The 24,505-nt window shown below is 37.6% G+C and overlaps 1 protein-coding gene across 1 annotated transcript in view; it reads left to right on the top strand.

Moving 5' to 3' along the window:
- The window catches only part of LOC26526255 (unconventional myosin-VIIa), a 713,556-nt gene that overhangs the window by 664,140 nt on the left and 24,911 nt on the right, over window positions 1-24,505 (top strand). The window contains exon 22 of the mRNA XM_026976734.1: window positions 23,992-24,195. Coding sequence (XP_026832535.1) covers window positions 23,992-24,195 — 204 coding nt within the window. The remainder of the gene's footprint in view (window positions 1-23,991; window positions 24,196-24,505) is intronic.

The following is a 24,505-nucleotide window of genomic DNA, read 5'->3' as shown; positions in this document are numbered from 1 at the left end:
TTAGAATGGGCGTGGCAAAAAAGTTTCTAGCAAACCCCTAGAAAAAATAACAGGACTAATCAAAAAATGAAAAATATTAAAACATTTCTTAAATGTGTGGGCGTGACAAGGTCTCCCCAATTGGTTTCAAATCTTCAAATTAAAAACTCATTTTGAAATCAGTCTCAACTGGGAGATATTGCGTACTGAAGATTATGTACGCATCATATATATAAATATGTGTAATATGTAATATGTAAATATAAATGTGTTTGAAAAGAAGGGGGCAATACACAGGATTTACCTACTGTCCGTTGAGTTACAACGGGGTCGTTTAAACCCCTTTCCCAATAATTTTGTTTGTCCGTTTTTTGTTAATAATAAATTGTTATTTTAACTTAGATAGTTTTTGAACTTTATTAGTATTACTTTATTAGTAATATATATTCATTTTTAGGGTTTGGGTTTTGGTTTTAAGTAGTACATCTGCGAGCTACATAAGAACAAATATTTACTTAGAAAGCGTATGTGTGCGTACTTGTGCCAGAAGACGATTTCCGATTCGAAATTCGAAAATGAAAATGAACGTCATAGGCATAAACAAATTAGTATTATTATTATAATTATAATACATACATTGCACTGTGGACCAGAATTCGATTTTTTTTTTTTTTTTAAATCGTAACAACAGTAACGTATCAAAACCATATGACTCCTATTGATGGCAAAGTGCTAACCGTTTTAACTCTACTCAATGTGGTGTCACTCAAACAAAAATATTAGTTTGGCAAATTTTTTCTTTTGAATTCTTTCTTTTCTTTTTAATTTCGCGGCTATGTACAAAGGCTATACATAATTTGAAAGGTCTTGACATAACCTACAAAACGACGCTATGCATGATTAGTTTGGATATTGCGTTCAACAGTTATAGACGTGTAAACATGGAGTTCACTAACGCCGAAATTCGCGCTATTTTAAAGTTTTCCTTCGTTAAAGGCAAATCCGCTACAGAAACGTTCCGTGAGATTAATGGTGTTTTGGGGGATGGTACTCTATCACTTCGAACCGTGGAGGAATGGTTTCGACGATTCAGAGCCGGTGAAAACGACACCACGGATAAGCCAGCCGGCGGAAGTCCTGTGACGACAAATACCGATCAAATCATGGAATACATCGAGTTAGACCGGCATGTGGCATCTCGTGACATCGCCCCAAACCATTTTAAACCATCTGCAGAAGGCTGGATACAAAAAAAAGCTTGATGTTCGGGAGCCGCATGATTTGACGCATTTTAATTCTGGACCGAATCAACGCCTGCGATATGCTGCTGAAACGGAACGAGCTCGACCCATTCTTGAAGCGGATGGTGACTGGCGACGAAAAATGGATCACATACGACAATATCAAGCGAAAACGGTCGTGGTCGAAGGCCGGTGAATCGTCCCAAACAGTGGCCAAGCCGGGATTGACGGCCAGGAAGGTTTTGCTTGCTGTATGTTTGGTGGGATTGGAAGGGAATTATCCACTATGAGCTGCTCCCATATGGCCAGACGCTTAATTCTACCATCTACTGCGAACAACTGGACCGCTTGAAGCAGGCGATCGACCAGAAGCGTCCAGAATTGGCCAACAGGAAGGGTGTAGTGTTCCACCAGGACAACGCCAGACCACACACTTCGTTGATGACTCGTCAGAAGCTACGGGAGCTCGGATGGGAGGTTTTATCGCATCCACCATATAGCCCGGACATAGCGCCAAGTGATTACCACCTGTTCCTGTCCATGGCGAATGCCATGGTGTAAAGTTGAACTCAAAAGAGGCTTGTGAAAAGTGGCTGTCCGAGTTCTTCTACGAGGGAGGTATTATGAAGTAGCCGTCTAGATGGAAACAGATTATCGAACAAAACGGCGCATATTTGAACTAAATCCGATTACTGTAACACTTTTTATAAAGCATTGAATAAAGAGCAAAAAAGCGGAAGGGAGATATTTGCCAACCTATTATTAGAAATAACAAATTTTAATTCTGATCTTTTTGTCCCAAGCCTGGAGCTTTGCAGTTTGAAGTAAGTCCATTGCTTACTCCAATTCGATTTTTAGAATTTGTCTTAAACATTTCATATAAAATTGAAAAAAGGGCACATGAAAGGTGATAATAAGATTGAAATGAGCAAACGGAAAAAATATGTTCAAGAAAAGTTTTAGAACGAAATGGGCCTTCGCATAAGCATGCCAAAGCAGAATGGAAGCGGCAAAAGACGGGGTAACACGGCTAGGAGCTCTTGCCAATACCAAACATCTATAATCTATTACCAACTTCAGCGAAGATCTTTAAAATAAATTTCACACCATTTTAATCACCATTTCGTCCATTTTGTGAAACAACTTTTTCATTATATATGCGTAGCTAACTATGGTATCCAATGTCTCCAACAATTCATAAAATATTGGTTCACGGTTACCAGATTAATGATACGAGCTTGGTTCCAATAGGATGCTTAGGCGAAAATGCTTCTGAAGCACGCAACAGAAAGATAGATGGTGGTCTTACTGGCCAAATTTTTTGTCACAAATTATCCATGCCATAACAAGAAAATGTCTGAAGTTTGAACAATTTAATTCAATTTTTCGAAATTATGCCAAATAAATCGAATTCTGAACCATAGTGCACTGATCAAAAAAAAAAAAATTTTTTTTAATTTAAAAGTTAATTATAATAAAAAAAATACAAAAAAAATGGATTGCAAAATTGATTTCTTGAGGCACGACGTGCAAAAACAAGCACCTAAGATTCACTGCCTTCAAATATTTTTTTCACGTCCAAGCTAAATACTCCAAGGACAATTATTCTTGTATAAAATAATTTATGAAATTTAATGTGTATTATTATGTACATATATTCGGCGATTTTCAATGTCTTTTATCAGTGACAGAAACGCGAGTAGCGAAGTGGACTTTGTTCAGAAAATTTTGAATTGGTTTCCAGGCTGTATCTTTTTTAATTAACTTGGATTTGTCAAAGCTTTTATGCTAACGAATGGGTTCACAGGATGGACCCTTTGTTTAAAAGTTTCAAAATGGTTGAGTAGGAAAGATTTTTGTCGCCTAAGTATTTTAAATGCTTATGTCGTACCGCCATTTGGCTCTGGACTTATGTTATTGACAAATGGAATCTTGGGTACCTCGGGATATACAGGTCGTGTATATATGTATACCCACGGTGTCCAGGTGTCCCACGGTGTATTTGCGTATACGCAACATTTTTACGTTAAAGTCGAAGTCTGCATACACTACAAAGCAAAACTATTAGCTCATCAGCAATGTATATGTATTTATAGGGCTTAGAGAGAGTTGTGACCTTTCTACTATAGAGCACCTTGCACAAAATAACTAAAAAAAAGGGAACTATACCAGATAATTAAAACAGAAAAATTATGAAATTGCTGCAGGACTAAACTATAGCAATGTCTATTGTGGAAATTGATCCAAACAATAGAATTTTGGAGATTCTCTACGGAGACTTCCGTTTTAAAATTGTCATGTCAATTTAGTAAAACTACAGGTCTAGTAGTTCACTTTTTTTTTGAATTAAAATTCTTTAGAGACCGCCATTTTAAAATTGTCATGTCAGTTCAGTAAAACTTCAGGTCTAGCATTTCATTTAAAGAGGCTGGAGGCCTTAACAAATGAGATTTAACAACAGTATTCATTTATGCTGTTTTATTATGCTGTCTTCATAAAAATATGAAATTATCAGTTAATTATTTCATTGATCTATAGGTGTTTAATAGGTGTACGAGTATTTCTAACTTATAGCGTTCTTGTAACTCATTCCCTGGTTTCTTGCCTCTCTCTAACTCCCTACAAAAAAAGCATCAAAGCTTACGGGAATAACAATGCAAGGGGTGAACCTTAATCTTGTCTAGTGATGCTGGTATACATAATTTTTCTAATGATAACCCAACGTTAGGTTACATGAATTTGATCTTTATTTACTTGAATTTTATTATTTAATTTGATGTTCTTGTAATATAATTTTGAAATGATCCTTAAACTCTCAAGTATGTATGTGTAGACTTATCTACTGCAATACGGGATTTCATTACGTTACTCTCGGCTTTGAGGACTCACGTGTATACATTTCCAGCGTTGAAAAGCCTTCCAGCGATAATATAGTGTTCATGTTGTTGGTGCTGGATCAAATTTTGACTAATAAATAAATTTTGACCACATGAAGTCGTTTATGAAACAGAATTTAGAAAGTTGACACCCTTATGGTCTAGCAACAACCAACTGCACTTCGCTTATTGTTAACGATCCTAAACGATTGCGGTCCTATGGCTTCTTTCCAAAATAATTTCTCATTGATGGTAAGGGTAACCGATCCTGGGACGCTGGGCTCTGGTATATTGTCCACTGTGCACCGGTAAATATAGATCGGGGTATCCAATGAGTGGATGAACAAAGATGTAAGGCTTCTGTTTGAATAGCTCCCGGAAAGACAATTACTGTAATAATCATAAGCATTCGATTTTCCTGTGCCAGAATGATAAACGTGTATGTGTGTATGTGTGTATATTGGGCTGAGCTTACGCCTAATCTGGATGTAGCGATCCATACCGATCTGTATAGCTGGGACCGTTTGTTGCCTATCGAAGCTGACGGTTTTTGCTGCCTTTGAATTTTGCGCTTTAGCAGTTGACAACGAATTCACGGTATTGGTAGTTGATGTAGTTGTTTGTGGTGTTTTGGTAAGACAGCAGAAATATTAGCACTGATGATTGTTGGAAGGTCTCCCATCAAAGCCGGAGGTGGTAGGGTTGCCATAGTTACTCCATGATGTTGGAGTTGGGGTGAGCAGAGTTAGAGAACAAGAGAGTTGGGAAAGATGTTGAGAAGTAAGAGTAACAGATTTGATTTACGGAACCTCTACGCTCATTCTTTGGATCGCTGCTCATTTTTCGAGCCTTTTTCGCTTGGCACTTATTATTTTAGATTAAATATGGACTTTTTTCAATCATAACACTAGTTAAGTATATATTTTTCGTTTGTTTTAGTTTGGAAGACGCTAGTCTTTTCGCACTTTTGGATAACTCCAGAGTTATATACGTGGTATTTGCTCTAGTTCATCCGCTGTTTTTAATATTTTTCCCAGAGCACAGGCAAAAAACACGTCCGCTCTCATGCATGGGAGGAAGTAACACCATCGTGAGCCTGTAGAAGAATCCGATACTGGATCCGGAATCGTGAACCCGTGGCCGTTTGCGTGTTCTGTACGAATGTACATACATTTATTTACTATTTTACTGTGGTGAAATTTATCTGGCCTATTCGACAACAAGCTGTTAATGCAGTGTATGTGTATTCTTGAAAAGCTTCAGAGATCAGGGACCATATCCAATGCAGATATAATAATAACACATAATATTATTACATAATATTAATATTTTTTACAACATAAAATTTAAATTTTGCGATGCGAGAATGATTTTTGATTTTCGAATATTTTTGAAAATTTTCGTATTTTCATGTCTTCAAAACTAGACGTGGGTAAAAAAAACTAATTGGTGGGCAAACATGGGCAAACGATTCCACCTTTCAAATTTCAAAAATTCCATTTTACCGAACTCAGCTTCTTTGAGCTTCTGTTACCTCATAAGCCACAATAAGGTGGAATGGTCGGTGTTTGCTTCAAATTCTAGTCATTGAAAGTAACAATAAAACTTTTCAATAACTAATAATACGGACAAACACACACTTTCGGTGACATCGTTATTACGCTGCGATCGACTTATTAATTGACATAAAGGCAACATAAAGGCTAGCTAGCAACATTATGCTAGCCGTACCAAGATTGTGCCGATGCCGAAGTCGCTGGTATCACAGTGAAGATACAACTTCTTTTTAAAGTTTTATCCATTGCTACTTGAGCTTCTGAATGCTTATAAAGCCTGATCGATAATTTGTATAATGTGGACGGAGTGACACTCCAAAGTTTGGTCAAGCAATTCTAGCTACATTCTTGTGGGATTTCCAATACCAAGATCTAGCTTTCCGGTAAAGAATACATGCATGTTCTTACACTACTCAATGCTTTGCCTGTGAGCGCTTTTATTCTATAAATCATCGGGATAATTCTATATTCCACTTTTGCATGTGGACAATTTATAGAGGACGAACTGAAAGAAGCTTGATCACGATTCATGTCAGGCCTTTGGAGATTGCATTGTGGTGGAAGGTTCTTGATCGATACATCCATATAATATTTATTTGGAGTGTTGCCTAAGGTAAAAAAAAAACTTTTTACATAAGTGAAAAATTTAATTTAACAAATTGTACAAGGATCTTAAGTCATATCGCCGCTGATAACGTAGATTGTGTAAGTGGCCAAAATTTTTTTGTCATCGATTTACTAGTTTTTTAAAATTAGATTTAATAAAAAAAAAAATTTTTTTTTTCTTAAAGTATATATAAAACAACTTTTATGCTCTTTAAAATGAGTGCTAAATCGTGAAAACAGGTTCAGTAGTTTTTTTTATCACATACACAATTTTGTTTTTTTTTTCCATGATTTTAAGAAAATGACTTTTAAAGTTTGCGGTCAAGGAAAAACTGGGTCGGCGCCAGTCACTGCCGAAAGGCATCCATAATTTCGAGAATTAGCTTTTGAAATTTTGACACGCTATTCTGAGGCATTGTACCTATTGATATAAACAATAAAAAAGATTCAAAAGGTAGTTGCCCCCTAAGGTAATCCAAAAAATATATTTCCGACCATATAAAGTATATATATTTTCAATAAGGATTTCAGAAATTTCTCGTTTGCACTTCCATTGGCTGAGTAACGGTTTTCTGATAGTCGGGGAACTAAATGTTTTTCGGCAAATGGATAGAAACATACAAAACTAATAAAAATGTGAAAAAATATCAAAAATTATTTCAAATTTTGAACGTGACAGTTTTTTGCGGCTTGTGTGCGTTAGAGTGGGCGTGGCAACATTTGGAAATAAACTTGCACTGCGTCTATGTCTCTGAACATGGTTAATCTCAACAATCTTCTTGTAGTTCCCGAGATCGACGCGTTCATACGGACGACGGACGGCCGGACAGACGGACATAGCCAGTTTGACTCGGCTATTGATCCTGATAAATCCTTTTACTCTACGAGTAACGGGTATAATAACAAATAGAATTCTCTGTTATCCATGCTTCTAAAAAATATTTGCAATTATTAATTTTGAAATTTTGATAAAGATTAAAATTAAATGATTTAACAAAGGACGCAATTATTCTCCAAATTAGCTTCAGAAAAAAAACATTAATTAATTATTAAAATAAATAATAAAGCATTAAGTTGCATTCCCACATTCCAGGTAACAGTTACTTATAGTACGCATCTTAATTGACAATTCGCCATTCACATAGCTATTTAATGTATATTATTGGGTTTTTGAAACAGTAGTGCGTTGCGGAAAGGAAAATATAACAGTCAAGAGTCGTATCTTCAATATTTTCAAATATATACACGTCTGACTTTTTCGCTTGCAAAGGAAGGAAAAAAAAAAAAGCAAAGTCTGAGCTGACAAAAGGGTATTAATAGTGAAGGACAAACGATTTCCGGATAGGTATTATAATGGTTATATTTATCTATTGTGGTAAGGCAAGCCTTGAAAGTTTCTCGGTAAGAAAATCTATACCACTTAAAGTTTTAATGTATGTAATGGTTGACAAAGTACTGATTATTTCGAAATTCACCCTTAAACTAAGTAAGGAATAACGGCCGGTGGAGTTTTCTGGTAACTTAGCTTTTTCGGCGATGCGGTGGGTCGGATTGCCTTCCCTAACTCCCCACGCATACATTAATTTTTAGCATTCCTACGGAAATTACCTACGATATGTTACGACTCGTGAAAACTAAATAAGTAAAAGAATGCAACTGAGAAAAAAATTATCTAGATAGTTGAAAAGGAAAATTATAAAGACTGTGGCAAGGCTAAACAATATCTGAGTCAATGGTGGAATTTGACCATCCGTTACAGTTGCTGTGAGGAACACTTGAGCTTATTTATGGCTGAACTGATCTCCGACTTTAAATTGAATGTTTCTACTCCTCAAGGCATTAGGATAAACTAATCTCGTGTCATCTAATAGCACATTAAGTTTTCGCAACAATTGTATTTTTGTCTGCTTGCAATTCCTCACATATTCATCATTTTAAACTAGCATCTAGCTTGCTAGAGTGTAGAATCTAGAATGGAATGCTGTGAGCTAATTCAGAAGGTACCATTAATTTCCATGAACTCTCTATTTATGAGACGGTATGGTTTCGCTGAGATTTAAAGAGATAGAAGGGTATCTCGAGCCCCTCTACATTTTATTAGGCTAGAAAACATCCAAAACAACGATTTCTGTTTCTTAACCATCTAGACCCACGGAAGCATAATTTTCAACCAAATGCCATCCAGTTAATCCAAGGAAAAGAAGTTGTTTGAATGTAGTATGTGGTAGGATAGATACTCGTAAGGCCCACAGTATCATGTATGCACCATGTATTAGCTTAGGTTGAGGTAATGGTGGCAAACAGAAGCGCAAGATCAAATCAAAAGCGAGATGACAATATGGTTAGCATTAAGAGATACAAATGTGCACCTAGCTCTCACGCATACATAGAGATATGGGACAGCATAAGTAAAAGGCGAATAAGCAAAGCACGGCTTTGTGTGGCGAGTTCTTGGTTCGAGGAGTCGAATAAAGAAAAATAAGAAGTGTAAGCGACGCATCGGAGTGTTATTGAGCGTTCACAACATCAGAAGAGGTCATTACTCACTATGCCTGACACCATATTAAACCAACTAAAAAACTTGTTGGTAGCCCTTGGACGCCAAACTTCCGGCACAAAAGCGGAGCTAATAGTACGTCTGCGAGCCATTTCTCCGGAAACGCGCGGCGATCCACCACCAAACAACTGATCAGTGGCAGAAGCAGTGGAGGAAATGGATGGAGCTGCGTCTATGCTAAAACAGCATGAGCCACAAGGCGGAGATACGTTAACGATCCCGTTCGACGCGCAGTCAATGGCGTCGGATATCCCGGATAATCTCGGGTTTGATCAGTGATCGCTGGTGGATGCAGAAAGAGCCACCTTGCAAAAATTTCGGGACGAGATAAATGCAAGCATGGACGTGTTGCAGAGGATTTACACGGAAATCGACGACACGAACAACAACAAGGTTAACAGCACCAAAGTGACCATCGCAACCGATAACATTGGTAACAGACGTACCAGTGTTGGAAAAGAGACCGCTGGCAGTGATGATCACCGCCACATCGCAATTTCTGGAATGTCCAGCAGCATCGCTTGCCTTAGCAAAAGAGGTAACAATGGAGTACGACGGCAGCGTGTGTGCGAGTTTTGGGTCCCACAACTTCAGAACATTGGCAAGATTTATAATTTTGACGACGGCTGTATACATATGCTTCTTATTGCCAAACTGAAGGGGAACGCACAACGCTGGCTGCACGCCATCGCCATTCTGGAGTTAACCGAACAGCTGTGCGATCAGCTTATCATGACATTTGGAGTTAAAATGTCCAAAGGAGAGCTAGGAGCACATTCCTAACACGTGAATGGCGTCCAGAGGAAAAGTTTGCTGTTTATTTCGAGGACAAGATGATGCTAGCCAACGACATCACCATCGATTTTGATGAAAACATCATTCCTAGAAAACATCATAGATGGAATTCCGACTCCAGCGCTGCGTAACCAAGCTCGCATACAGTGCTTCTCCGAGCCGATCCAGATTTTGCGGGCTTTCTCGGAAATCCGTCTGCCAAATCACAAGACAGAAAGTAATTCAACAAAGCGCCTTACTGGAGAAGGTGCAACCAATAAGGTTTGGCGTTGTGCCAATTGCAATTCCAAAGGCCACTTCGCCAAGGAGTGCCTCAAGCCGAAGAGGTAGCCCGTATCCTGCTTTGCCTGTGGGACATTTGGACACTTCGTGGAACAGTGCCCAGAGCGCAAGAGCGCCAATATCAACAAATATGTAAGACATGTTAAGATTTTTTTCAAAATAGCTTTAGAACCCCATTAGTTACAGAATGCCTCATAAACACCGGGAGTCCAATATCATTAGTAAAAATAAGCAGTTTACCCAATAATTTAGAATCTGCTACGGAAAACTATTTCGGGATGAGTAAAAGCCAACTGATAATATATGGACAAAATCGTGTGTTATATTATAAAAGAAAGAACAAAATGTTATTTTTATTTAAACGTGGTCCCAAACGGTTCTATGAGTCATAATGTAGTCCTCTGACGAAATTTTATGGAAGCGTGCCAGTTAAGACTGGATCCAGATGCTTTGGAAAGGGTTACGGTTAACCCATTAGATAGCGAAACAGTTAGTGAAACAGTGTTAGTGAATCAGAAAGTGAAATAATTAGCGAAACAGATATTGAAACGGTTAGTAAAACAGTTAATCCTTCAGTTAGTAAAAAAAATAATCCTTCAGTTAGTAAAAAAGTTAATTCTTCAGTTAGTAAAACGGTCAACGAAACAGGTGTTCCTCTAGTCAGCGTAACAACGGATTCCACACTTAGTCAGAAATTTCATGCTACAGTTATGCCCAGCTATGAAGAAGCAGTTAGAGAAATTTGTAGGATTGATTACATAGAAGATGAGCAAATTAATTACATAGGCGGCGCAGAAAATAAACAACCTTTAGAATGTCAATTGAGAGAGATTATTAAATGCAACTACGTGTTAGAAAACCTGTCGAACCTTTAGTCAAATGTGAAATAAAACTATGTTTAGAAACGTCAAAACCATTTAGCTGCACCCCAAGAAGACTCGCCTACTCGGAAAAAGAAAAGGTACAAAAATTGTTAGATGAATAAGTAAAAGCGGGAATTATACAACCTAGAGAATCAGAATACGCTTCACCAATAGTTTTAGTAAAGAAGAAAACAGGAGACATACGACTATGCATAGACTTTAGGAAACTAAACAAAGTGTTTATTAAAGATAATTATCCGATACCGCTCATTGATGACCTCTTAGACAAACTATTTAACAAGAAAGTTTTTTCAAAACTTGATTTAAAAAATGGTTTTTTTCATGTATTTGTTAATAAGGAATCGGTTAAATACACCTTATTTGTTACACCGTTAGGGCAATTCAAATTTTTCACAATGCCAATGGGTCTGAAAACCGCATCGGCAGTGTTTCAAAGGTTTATAAACAAAATTTTCGATGATATCATAAGGGACAACAGTGTAATTGTATACATGGACGACATCATGATCGAGCAAAGACACGGAGGGACATTTAAAAACCTTAAAAGGAGGTTTTTCTCAGATTTGCTCAAAAAAAATTAGAATTAAGAATTAATAAATGTGTGTTTCTTCAGACAAATATTAAGTATTTAGGATTAAGTATAAAAGACGAAGTCATTAGGGCTGATGATAAAGGGATAGACGCGATACAACTTTTTCCAGTTCCAGACAAAATACAATCAGTTCAAAGTTTCCGATGTTTGTGTTCATACTTCCATAGGTTTATAAAAGATTTTTTTTAACATTGGCAAAAGCATTATATGATTTTTGAGAAACGATAAAAAATTTAAATTTGTAGAAAATGAAATGAGCTGTTTTTCAACACTTAAGGAAAGGATAGTGCAGGCACCTGTTTAAGTCATTTATAATTTCAAAGACAAAATAGAGCTGCACTGTGATGCAAACGCTCTTGATTTCGGTGCTGTGTTATGTCAAAGGAAAGAGGATGGAAAATTGCAACCCATATTTTATTTTTTGAAACGAACAGCCGTCGGTGCAGTAAAATATCACAGTTTCGAAGTGGAAACAATGGCAATTATTCACGCGCTACGAAGATTTAGAATATATTTGTATGGAAAACGCTTTAAGATTATTACTGATTGTAATTCTTTACCTTTAACGCTTAATAAGATTGAACTTAATCCACGAATAGCTAGATGGACGTTAGAGCTCCAGAACTACGACTATGAGCTCATACACAGAGAAGGTAAAAGGATGCAGCAGGTAGATGCTCTTAGTAGATGCACGAATATTTTGATAGTAGAATCGAATACCTTTGGAGATAATTTAGTAATATGCCAAGTCAAACTGTGCAAAATGAACAATAGTTATTCGAAATGAGAAACGGAATAATTTATAGAAAATGTAACGATTACAGACTATTATTTTATCTTCCCGCAGACATGGAAGATCATATTCTATATAAGTATCACAATGAGGTCGGACACATAGGTAGAGATAAAATTTTAGATTTAATCCTTAAATCTTATTGGTTTCCAAATGCCAAAGACAAATGTTTAAGCTGTATAGGAAATTGCTTAAAATGCGTTCTCCCCTAAGACGGGTGGATTTCTGTATTGCATTCCGAAAGGTAGCAAACCGTTTGAACTAATACATATCGATCATTACGGCCCAGTCGACTCAGGTAGATTCAAAAAACAAATTTTTATTGTCATCGACGGTTTTACAAAGTTCGTACGTTTATATACTACAAATACCACTAATACAAGGAAGTCATTACAGCCCTGAAAGACTATTTTAGAGCATACAGCCAGCAAAAGTGCATCATTTCTGAAAGGGTAAGTTGTTTTACATCGAAAGAGTTTGATGATTTTGTGTTAGAGTTTGATGTTAAGCATATGAAGATTGCGACTGGAGCACTCCAGGCGAATGGACGAGTCGAAAAAGTCAATAGATGTTTAGGTCCAATGATAGCAAAACTGTTAGAACCAGATAAAGGTATGTATACAGAAGTGGTCAAAAGTATTTACACAACGTGTTTTTTTTCAATTGTCAACTTTGATCGCTTATTGCTGCTGCATTTGTACTCAGAAACGAACATAACGGTATTCGTCGTGCTTCTACATCTATACAGAAGCAAACGAAAGAAGAAGTGGAAAAAATAACTGTTCATGGGCTAAAAATAGAAGCATTGAACTGATGCTTGTCTGTCGTCAGAAGTATTTACACACAATTTTTACACGTCAAAATTATTTACACAGTGCAAATTGAAGATTAGTCTTTGATTTGCATTGAGTAAGTGAAGTTCTAGTTGATGTTGATCGCTTAATTGAAACTTAAACTAACTGTTAACAGTTAAATTAATAGATTAAACTAAGCATTTAATTTGTAAAATGGCAAAAACAAAGGAGCTATCAGTTGAGCATCGAGCCGAGATTGTCACTAAATTTAAGGCTGGTACTTCTGCATCCAAATTAGCTGAGTTGTACAAAATATCACGTAAAACTGTGTACAATTTAGTTAAAAAAAGGACACACTGGGAAATTTGGAAAATAAAAAGAGAACTGCCCGAAAAGTTGAATTGAACCCAAGAGACTGCAGACACATTATAGGAGTTGTACTAAGTAATCCCACCATACGTACCGTTAAAATTGCTGCAGCTTCGAAAAATTTAATTGGAAAACATATTAGCGATAGTACACTGCGTCGCAGAATAAAGGAAGTTGACATCAACACCTATGTTGTTCGTGCAGTAGTTGATATTACCCCAAGAAACAAGGAAAAACGTCTCGCATTTGCCTTGGAGTATAAAGAGAAGCCTCTCGAGTTCTGGTTTGATGTTTTATGGACTGATGAAGTTGCGTTTCAGTTTCAGGGATCATTTAGCAAGCAATTTATGCATCTCCCAAAACAACTAAAGGGTAATGCCGTCCAGCCAATCAATCGGTTTGGTGGTGGCACGGTGATGTTCTGGGGCTGTTTAAGCTACTATGGATTTGGAGACATGGTACCGATAGAGGGTACACTAAATCAAACAGGATACCTACATATCTTAAATGAGCACGCATTAACCTCAGGAAATAGACTGTTCTCCACGAATGACTGGATCTTGCAGCAGGACAATGCTCCATGCCACAATGGCCGAGTACCAACCAAGTTCTTGAAAGTCATAAATCAGGCGGTACTTCCATGGCCCGCACAAAGCCCCGATCTGAACATTATCGAAAATGTCTGGGCTTATGTTAAGAGTCAGAGGACATTTGAAAGAGATCGCCAGCGCGATGAAACTATAGCTGAAATTACGGAAATTTGGTCAAAATTACATCTTGAGTTTGCGCACAACTTGGTCCGGTCAATACCAGCAAGGCTCCAAGCAGTCATTGATGCCAAAGGCGGAGTAACTAGATATTAGTTGGCTTAACATAATCACATATTAAAATAATATAAAATATTTCGTTTAAATTCAATAAAAAACGCAAAAATCAATTAAAAAAGCTGTGTGTAAATAATTTTGACGTGTACAAATTGTGTGTAAATACTTCTGACGACAGACAAGCATCAGTTCAATGCTTCTATTTTTAGCCCATGAACAGTTATTTTTTCCACTCCTTCTTTCGTTTGCTTCTGTATAGATGTAGAAACACGACAAATACGGTTATGTTCGTTTCTGAGTACAAAAGCAGCAGCAATAAGCGATCAAAGTTGACAATTGAAAAAAAAGCACGTTGTGTAAATACTTTTCACCACCTCTGTATATTGGGACACAGTAATAGGTAAATATGAGCACGTACTTAATAATACACAACACCGCAGTATCAAACAAACTCCAAGCAAAGTACTTTTTGGTTTAGAACAAAGAGGAAAAAAAGTAGACGAATTAAAAGAAAAGCTAGAAGAATAAGATAATACGAAAGAACATAGGAATTTGAATGGTATTAGAAGCGAAGCAGAAAACAATCAAGGAAAAGCTCAAGCATATAACAAAATACAATATGATAAGACCGCCAGAAAGCCATCTGAATACAAAAAAGGAGATTATGTAATGTTGAAGAATTTCGACAGCACAGCAGGCATATCTAGAAAATTGATTCCAAAAAGTAAAGGTCCATACGTGATTTCAAAAGTATAAAGAAACGACAGATTCTTCCTAAAGGACGTAGAAGGGTTTCAGGTTTCTCGTAACCCGTACCAAGGGGTCTGGAGCATTCAAAATATAAAACATTGGATAGGCCACAAGAAAAACAAACGAGCACACAATTAAACACTGTTAATAATAACACAAATAGATATAGAATGTTCATATGTATAGATAGGAAAAAAAAAGTCGTTATACAACTACAAATAAGCAATGTTAACCATGTTCAGGGGATCAGCTAGTCAGAATGGCCGAGTTGTGGTAGGATAGATACTCGTAAGGCCCACAGTACCATGTATGCACCATGTATTAGCTTAGGTTGAGGTATGAATCCCATGGTGGCAAACAGAAGCGCAAGATCAAATCCCCGCTATGAGTAAGAACCATATTGTCATCTCGCTCTTACTCATAAGTTAGCATTAAGAGATAAAAATGTACACCTAGCTTTCACGCATACATAGAGATATGGGAGAGCATAAGTATGGCAATTATTTATTAATTGGCAAATATTATTAATTGCATTACCATGAGGCTAATCTTATTTTGTTATATTATAATAATATTATAATCCATATATTGGCATATTGGTGAGAAAAAGACTATGACCAAGGCTTTGAATAGATGCGTATGATGTTTTCGGGATAAGCTTTGTCTCGTGGAAGACATACTAGCGGATCTTCCGAAAAAGCGGTTTGACGTATCGCATGCCTTTCAGGTCACAGGTGTCGATTTCTTTGGGCCATTCTTCTACCAGCCGGAGTCTCGCAACAAGACCCCAATAAAGTGCGTATTTATTTGGTTCGCAACCAAGGCTGTGTACCTGGAGCTAATAAAGGATCTCTCCACAGTATAATTTCTCCACGGCCTCAAGCGTTTTATATGCATCAGCGAATTCAAGGGAGCAGAGGGTACGTCAGGTAGAAAAGGTTAATACTTACTTTAAATGTTCACTAATTGAGGAAGAAATTAGTGTACTTGAGTTTAACAACCAAAATATTTTAACAGCCATTAATTGTCGACTCCATGGAAGAGATAATAATGCTGAAATGTCAACAGCTGTTAAGGCAGAGTAGTTACAAACCCTGCCAAAAATTTCTTTCCACTTTCTTTGGTGATTTTAATGACCTTTCTGTAAAGAGCTCACAAAACACATTCATATGAGAGAGGATATCAGTCCTTCTATCCAGTTTAATTATCTCAAGTCAGTATTAAAAGGAGAAGCCAAGATGTGGTAACTCAATCGTCGTTTGGCTCTGGAGAAAATTATGAAGCATTAGAAGGAGAACCCAGAAATGTGCTTACTCATTTGTCGCTTGGCTCTGGAGGAAAATATGAAGCCACTTGCGAGTTTTTAACCAAGCGGTATGAGAACAAAAGACAAATTTTCTCTGAACACATGAATAGGCTTATGGATGTGCCAAATTTGAAATCCAATAAGCAAATAAAAACATTTGTTCACAATATTAATGTGTCAATATATAAGTTATACGGTTTGGTTAGGCTTCTAAATGTAAGCTTAAGTTAGTTTACCGTTGGAGAACCGCAAACAGATCCAAGCGGATCGTAATAAAGTTTAATAAACACAAATACTACTTTGTTAATTGGCGCCCAACCGGCTCTAGCACTCCGTAACCAAACAGTTTCGTTAACATTAAAATTTTAATTTTGGAAATAAAAACAAGATAGAATGCTATAGTCGAATTCCCCGACTATCAGATACCCGTTAGTCAGCTAGTGGAGGTGCCAAAGAGAAAATTCATAATTTTCTATCTAGATAATTTTTTTCTAGTTGCCTTCTTTTAGTTATTTAGTTTTTGAGTCGTAACATATCGTAGGTAGTTTCCGTCGAAATGCTAAAAATTTCGTTCACTTACAGAAATAAGTGGAGTATCTTCCACAGCAACGTGCATCTCCAAGCACAAAAGCCATTATTTCGATAAAAAAAAAATTCTCAAAAAAAATATGGAAATTAAATCACTCATTCTCCCAAAACATTCGCAAAAAACTAATTTTGGGTGGATAGTTTCTGGATGTAAGAAATCCAAAGGAAAAAAACTATTGTAGCTACAACAACAGGATAAAAAGATTTAGATCGCTATTGAGAAGTTGAAGAAGATGAAAAAATTATATCGATGGGCGATACATTGTGTCAATTCCATTCAAGAACGATGCCACCTTTGGAGGTTCAAAGAAACAAGCAATAGCTCGCTACATGAATCTTGAGAAAAAATTTTACAGAAAGATCAAAACTTAAGGTTCACTTCCCTAAATTCATGAATGCTTTTCGGATACATGGTTGAAGTGAGTGATGAATGCAAATATTTCTTACCGCATCAGGCTGTGATTACAGATTCAAGCCTTACGACCAAATTGAGAGTCGTTTCTGATGCTTCAGCAAAAACTACGAATAACAAGAGTTTAAACGACATAATGTGGCCTGGGCCCACCAACTGGTTGGGTTGTCAACCAACCAACTGAAGACACATCCTTACCCAGTGAGGATCAATATAGCCTTATCCTATAGTATAGACAAATCAGCTGATAAGTGAGAAATAATACCCCGACTTTTATCTTTTCATATAAATTAATTATGTGATTAATTAATTAAAAGCTCGATATCGGATATTTGGTAATTTATATACTATTGCACTCGAACATAAACCCAAAAGATCAACTTTTCGTTTACGAAAATTCCGGAAGTATATTGTTAGTACTCGACTGATTTTGACACACGCATTGTGATTCTGATTGAGGAAATCGCTTTTTGTTTGAGAAAAAACGAATATAACCAGAAATGTCGGACAATCTAAATTCTGCATGAAAAAAATTAATATCTCTGTTTTCTGATTTTTTATGTACAGATAAGAACAGATCCGTTTAAAAATATGCCGATAATCGAGTTATCACTTCCTTGGTTGGCATTTGGTTGAAAATTATGCTTTTGTAGGTCATTCACTGATCGAGATGCTTAAGAATTAGAAATCGTTGTTTTGGATGTTTTCTAGCCTAATAAAATGTAGAGGGGCTGTTGATACCTGTCGATATACCTGTTGGTTACATGTCCGTTAAACTCTCTAAAGCTCAGCGAAACCATACCGTCTCAGAACTAGAGAGTTCATTGAAATAAATGGTACCTTCTGAATTAGTTCACAGCATTCTACAGCACGCTAGATGCTAGTTCAAATTATTGAATATATGAAGGATTGCAAGCAGACAAAAACACTAAAGATTCCTTGAAAATATATAAACATTTTGACATGATCATACAACCTGGGATCAAAGAATAAGATTGAATGAGATTAACGAAGCTATCCGTCTTCACACGACTACTGGATTTTCACCTTACATCCTAACCTTCGGACAAAACAAAATATTATGTGGTAAGGATTATCAATTGTTGCGAAAACTTAATCTACTATCAGATAACACGAGGTTAGTTTATCTATGATATATATATATATGAATCTAAGATTAGAACTACGAGGGCACATGAGGATAAAGCAGAAATAACTTGAGGAGTAGAAACATCCAATTTAAATTAGCTCAAGTGTTCCTCACAGCAACTGTAACCAGAAAACTCAGTGCAGCGTATTATGAAACGAGTGAAACCGGTAGAAAAATGTGCGTTTTTCATGTTAAGGATATTCAAAAAAAATATACTGAATAAATAATAAAGCATTAAATTAAAACACAGCATTTTTCCAGATTACGATTCCATTATAAACTCTTATACATAAAACCCAATAAATATACATTTCAAAAACCCAATAATATACATTAAATAGCTATGTAAATGGCGAATATGGCGAATAAAGATTAGTACTATAAGTATCTGTTACCTAGAATGTGAGAATGCAACTTAAAGCATTATTATTTTTTTTATTAATTAATTAATTTATTTATTTATTTATATTTTTTTTAAAGTTGTTTGGAGAATAATTGCTTCGTTTTTCAATAATTTGTTATTAATCCTTGTTATCATTTAGCGTGCAAGCATGTCTTTTTTTTTGTAGAAGCATGGATAACAGAGAATTCTATTTGTTATTATACCCGTTACTCGTAGAGTAAAAGTGTATACTAAAATTTGTTGAAAAGTATGTAACAGGCAGGAGGAAAAGTTTCCGACCATATAAAGTATATATATTCTTGGTCAGGATCAATAGACGACTCGATCTGGCCATGTCCGTCTGTCCGTATGAATTCCTCAATCTTAGGAACTATAAAAGAAGCTTCCAGAGATATAGACACAGCGCAATTCGTTGCAAATGTCTATATTCTTCCGCAAACCCACTCTGAAACTGATCCTACGTCAACATCATTTCGGCCGTTCGAGAAAAGTCATAAAAAACAAAAAAGGATCCAGGCTCTAATAACTGCAAAATAATACTGGAACTTCCGTACTGTGGTATACCTCTGTATACTCTTTAATGGAATCAATAGTCTCGGCTACTACCCAAGTAAATGGAAATTCGCGCCGGCTTCGAGCATAGAGAACATTCCAGTGCGATGTTCCTCGATGTATGTCAAGCATTCGACCGCGTCTGGCACAAAAGTCTCATGCATAAAATTAAAAAACACTTGCCTGGTACACTCATAAGCTCATTGAGTCGTACCTCTACAACGGAGCCTTCGCTGTGAGGTGCACGATGACAACATCCGACAACACTATCGAACCTGGATTCCCAAAGCGGATATGCCCACAACAACATCCACCTTCCCAGTCCGTGCAACAACCCAACATGCCAACCACATTGTAATATAAGCGGGAATTAGCTTCGAATTTGCTTCATGTAATACGAGCCTACCTCCAAGTAAATTCTAAATTTGGTAATAACAATTACCAAATTTGTTAAAATTCGGGATTTTTCAAATTGTCGACCCAATTGTGAGTTGAAAAGCTACCGAATTTACTTTGGCCCAAATTTCGGCGATAAACTTCCTGCACTTCCCTAAAGCTAAAGGGCTTTGCGCACAGGCTGTACTGCCGCGCATTGCTGTCGTAGGCAGGACGAATATTGGTTTGAAAGTCGAATATTGGTTTTGTTTCCTTCAGGTTTTAAGACACAGTTTGGAAGTCTTCTTCGGAATTGTTCTACTTTTGTTTGAACTTATAGATTTAATAAGCAAAACAACATGGAAATTTTCGCCCCCTACCAGAGCAGCAATTTTGTTGACCAGGTTGTTAGAGCATTTTTCCCTTATATATGGCATTGGTAGTTCCATGATGTAGGAGTTGGGGCGAGCAGAATTGGTGAATTCTCGCTCTATTGCTGTCGACAGTAAATAGAGCCGGGTTGCTCTTTGTTGATTTGTGATCTACGTTGGTATCGCGTTTTCAGCAGTAAGAGTAACAGCCGTTTCTTTGATTAACGGAGCTTCTACGCTCATTCTTTGGATCGCTGCTCATTTTTCGAGCTTATTTCGGGTGGCACTTATTATTTTAAATTAAATATGCACTTTTCAGAATTATATATTTATAGTTAAATATATTTTTTGTTTGTTTTAGTTTGATTAGCGTCTTTTCACACTATTTGGATAACTCCAGTATTATGTACTTGGTGTTTTCTCTAGTTCATTTTTCACGGAATACAGGCAAAAAACACTTCTGCTCTCATGCATAGGAGGAAGTAACTCCATCGTGTGTCTATAGAAGAATTTCCGGTTTTAATGTTTCTGGAATCAATGGTTTCCGGCTCTTTTTATCGTGGACCTCATTGCCGTCTGCGTGTTCTGTACGAATGTACAAACCTATTTATTTAATAATGTATATAATCTATCTGGCCTATTCGACAACAAGCTTTTAATGCAGTGTATGTGTATTCTGAAAAGTTTCAGAGCTCAAGTCTACCTTAGGGGCCATGTCCAATGCAGATATTTCGTTTTCAGATAGCCTTGATAAGGCGTCGGGCACAACAATATATTATTTTAATTTTCGATGCTGGCATCACAGTAAAGATAAGACTTTTTTTTAAAGTTTGTGTTTGTTAGATCCAGAGGGCAGAGGTTAAAATGGGCTTTAACTAATTCACCGCTACTTGAGCTTATAAAGTCTGATCGATATTTTATATATTGTGGAGGGAGTGACGCCCCAAAGTTTGGTCAAACAATTCCAGCTTATACATGGTTGTGGTATTTCCAATGCCAATATCTAGCTTTACAGGTAAATATACATGCTTGTTCTTGAACACACTTGAAACGATTTGCCCGTGAGCGCTTTTATTCTATAAATCATCATCATTCTATATCATCATCATTATTCTATATTCCATCAGTAGATCCTGTAAGGAGTCTTAAAACTCACCACAAATTAAGGTGCAGGAGAGCTGCCTAGCAGCAGCGAAGAAGGCTGGAATGCAGGAGGAGTCAAGGGCAGCCAGAATACGCGAAGGGCTAAAGTGAAACGGTCAGTGAGAACGCGATAGACGCAGGAGGACGATCCCTGCAAGTGAAGAACTTGGCACGGTCAGAAGGGTCAGTGGAGTCAGGGCGTTATGTAAAGACATACGGACGTGGCACCTCTCCACCATAACATCCTAAGCCCTAGGCCAGAACAACGAAGGATATCGGGCAGTGCACATGAACCTGGCAAGGTCAGAAGGGAAGGTGGGGTCATTGGTCGGCAAAGGTGGTTCGGGGAGGAGCGTCAGCTTGACCTAACGAGCGATACACCTCCCTATCCTAAGCCCCATTCAAGCCGGCACGGGTAAGCGATCGAGAACAAGGGAAGGACGACGAAGGAAGAACGACGAGAACGCAAAGGTGGCGAAGCAAGTTCAAGAGTGGAGTTTCCGGTACGACGAGCACGAAAAGCTGTTGGAATTCCTGGAGCAGGTGGAGTGGTCAGTGGTTAATAAAATGTGGCCTGGACATTCTAGAACTGCTGAAGTGGTTCATTGCCAACAATAGGTTCTGGGAGATATGGGCAGAGTTCATTCAGAGCTTCCAGGAATTCTTTCTGCCCAGAGGCTTAATGACGAAGCTAGCGGATCAGGTCAGGCAGAGGATGCACCGACATTGCGAGTGTTTCAAATACTACATAGTTAACATGCAGACCGTCATGCGACCCTTGGGGTTGTCGCAGAAAGAGACGCTGGAGCGAATAAGGGAAAACAGCACCCCAGCCCTGCGCATGTTTGTTCGCCCGTACGAGTTTGAAGAGCTGCACACCCAAAGGCAACTGTTCGAGTTGGAGCGGACTCACAGGGCCCCCCACCAGCGGGATTTTCCAAGAGAGGAGCAGACCGCGGTGTACAGGAGGTGCCAAGAGGACACCACGGGTCCGACATCAACGGGTGAGAGCCGGACCCGGTGCGGCGGGGGTTTGTATTAAGCCCGGCAAAAGCCTGCCATGGGTGCGGAAGCCAAGATCACTGGACGCGGGAGTGCCGGAACCGTCCGCTCAGTTTTTGCTGGGTTTGCGGGAGGATCGGCCCGAGGACCGTGACGGCCCGAGACGGAGTGGAAATTCAGGCCACGATAGACACCGGAGCCACGGCAAGTTTCATCAGCGAAGAGCTGGCGGACAGGTTGCAGGACAGGAGAAGATCGAGAACAAGGGAAGGACGACAAAGAAGCGACGCCGTGCAGCCGACTGCGAGGACTGAAGAAGTCTATCGTTGAAAAAGTCTGTCAATAGAGCTGTTCGAACCTAAAACTCTGTCTTCTCTTTGGTGGGGCAATCACACAAATAATAAATTTGGTGGGTCGAACAAACAAAATCTCGGAGCTAGCCAAATAGCACTTCCTTCTGCCTGTTACATACTTTTCAACGAATCTAGTAATGGATTTAAAAACTGTTTTCTGAGTTTGTTCCTCTTTCACTTGAGCTAATTTATGGCTGAACTGATCTCCGACTTTAAATTGGATGTTTCTACTCCTCAAGTTGTATATTTCTGCTTTATCCTCATGTGCCCTCGTAGTTCTAATCTTAGATTCATATATAGCAAACAGTACGGCATAACGATAAACTAACCTCGTGTTATCTGATAGTAGATTAAGTTTTCGCAACAATTGATAATCCTTACCACATAAAATTATGTTTTGTCCGAAGGTTAGGATGTAAGGTGAAAATCCAGTAGTCGTGTGAAGACGGATAGCTTCGTTAATCTCATTCAATCTCATTCTTTGATCCCAGGTTGATGATCATGTCAAAATGTTTATATATTTTCAAGGAATCTTTAGTGTTTTTGTCTGCTTGCCATCCTTCATATATTCAATAATTTGAACTAGCATCTAGCGTGCTGTAGAATGCTGTGAACTAATTCAGAAGGTACCATTTTTTTCTATGAACTCTCTAGTTCTGAGACGGTATGGTTTCGCTGAGCTTTAGAGAGTTTAACGGACATGTAACCAACGGGTATCTCGAGACCCTCTACATTTTATTAGGCTAGAAAACATCCAAAACTACGATTTCTGTTTCTTAAGCATCTCGATCAGTGAATGACCCACAGAAGCATAATTGTCAACCATAGTTAATCCCGGGAAACGTCGAAGTTGTTTGACTGTAGTAGGAAGTGATAACTCGCTTATCGGCATATTTTTGAACGGATCTGTTCTTATCTGTATTTAAGAATTCAGAAATCCGAGAAATATATATGAAAAAATTAAACGTGTGGGCGTGACAGTTTTGGGCGGTTTGTTTGCGTTGGAGTGGGCGTGACAAAATGATGTTTGGCAAACCTATAAACATATAAAAACTTATAAAAAATGTCACATTTTTCAAAAGTGTGGACGTAGCGTTTTATGTTTAGAGTGGGCGTGGCAAACTTGGAAACAAACTTGCGCTGCCTCTAAGTCTCAAAAAGCTGCATGAACGAGGCGTTCATACGAACAGACGGACATGGCCAGTTCGACTCGGCTATCGATCCTGATCAAGAATATATACATACTTTATATGGTCGGAAACGCTTCCTTCTGCCTGTAACATACTTTTCAACGAATCTAGTATATCCTTTGCTGTACGGGTATCGGGTGTAAAAACTTAGAAGCAATACTTAATTTCTATCAAAAATGCTATATTTTTAATGTGAAGCACTTTACATATGTTTGTAGTTTCTAAAAAACTATTTTTATAAATTCCAGCAAAGTTTTACCACAAACTGGCCTAGAACGCTTTGGCTGGCAGTCGACCAAAAGGGTATTCATTTACTGGAACATCGTTCAAGAAATATTTTATGTACTTACGGATATGATTCTATAATATCTTTTTCTCCAAACTTGAATTCATTAATGATATTTACTGGAACGGAAAAAAAGCAATCTAAAGTGATTTTAACCACATCCCAGGTAAGAAAGTAAATATTTTTTTTTTTCAATTTTTGTAAAGTTAATTAAAATTGAAATGAAAATAAGATAGAATGCTATAATCGAGTTCCCCGACTATCAGATACCCGTTACTCAGCTAGTTGTATATAGTATAGGTATATAGTATTTGTGGGCGTTGGAGTGGGCGTGGCAAAATGTGTTTTGGCGAATCTATAGACATTTACAAAAAATATATGCAAAAAAGAAAATATATTACAACATTTTTCAAAAGTGTAGCCGTGACAATTTTGTGCGTGCCAACATTTGGGAACAAACTTGTGTCTCTGGACAT

Source organism: Drosophila erecta, unplaced genomic scaffold (assembly GCF_003286155.1).
Source record: "Drosophila erecta strain 14021-0224.00,06,07 unplaced genomic scaffold, DereRS2 tig00000021-arrow-pilon, whole genome shotgun sequence".
Taxonomy (NCBI): domain Eukaryota; kingdom Metazoa; phylum Arthropoda; class Insecta; order Diptera; family Drosophilidae; genus Drosophila; species Drosophila erecta.
The sequence above is the reverse complement of the archived record's forward strand: the minus strand, read 5'-3'. Positions and strand labels throughout refer to the sequence as shown.